We start from the raw sequence: 614 nt of genomic DNA, 5'->3' as shown, positions 1-614 counted from the left end.
GGCATGCATCGTCCGGAGATCGTACAGCTAAAGCGAGGGTACCCTACACTGACACAAGTGAACAAACTGCGCCAAGTGCCTGCGTTGTTTTCAAGACACTAAGAACTCAATTCAAGTTGTCCGGCAATTTGTTCGCCAGAATATGTTTGATCCAACCGGCGACCTAAATCGTGCGTTTTGCTTTGGCCACAACGAAGATGAAAATGGGCACGCGTATGTTGGCAAAAACACAGATTCGGACTCTTTTGTTGTTGGAGTTTCGAACCTCGCGCTCATCAAGCATGTGTCGACTACGCCTCTCCGGGGAGCTTTACGCTTTTCCACGCAGATGCCACGTTATCCCATTATTACTTGCGAACTTTCGGATTCCTTCAGATCCTATCAACTTGCCGCTATATTTGTAGTGATCCGTCGCACAGCCAAGAAGCACGACATGTGCCTTAGTGCGCTAGTGGCCATGGTGAAGCGTGCCCGTCCTACGTCCACGCTTCATATCGACGCAGCTATGGGTGATGCTGAAGACGCACAGCTCAACTGGTTTCAGCAAGTGTCGCCGTTTGGTTCCACGACATATCTATTGTGTTCTTTCTCATGTTGTACAATGTGCGGAAACG

General features: G+C 49.3%; 1 protein-coding gene across 1 annotated transcript; it reads left to right on the top strand.

The window, feature by feature from the left end:
- Positions 1-197: 197 nt before the first annotated feature.
- Positions 198-404, top strand: PPTG_24879 (hypothetical protein; the record flags this gene model as incomplete). The annotated part of the gene is made up of 1 exon (XM_008918803.1): positions 198-404. The coding sequence occupies one exon, from the start codon at positions 198-200 to the stop codon at positions 402-404; it is 207 nt and encodes a 68-aa protein (XP_008917051.1).
- Between the last annotated feature and the right edge of the window lie 210 nt (positions 405-614).

The sequence above is a fragment of the Phytophthora parasitica genome (genome assembly GCF_000247585.1).
Source record: "Phytophthora parasitica INRA-310 unplaced genomic scaffold supercont2.318, whole genome shotgun sequence".
Lineage (NCBI taxonomy): Eukaryota > Oomycota > Peronosporomycetes > Peronosporales > Peronosporaceae > Phytophthora > Phytophthora nicotianae.
Note: the sequence above shows the minus strand (reverse complement) of the source record. Positions and strands in the feature narration are given on the sequence as shown.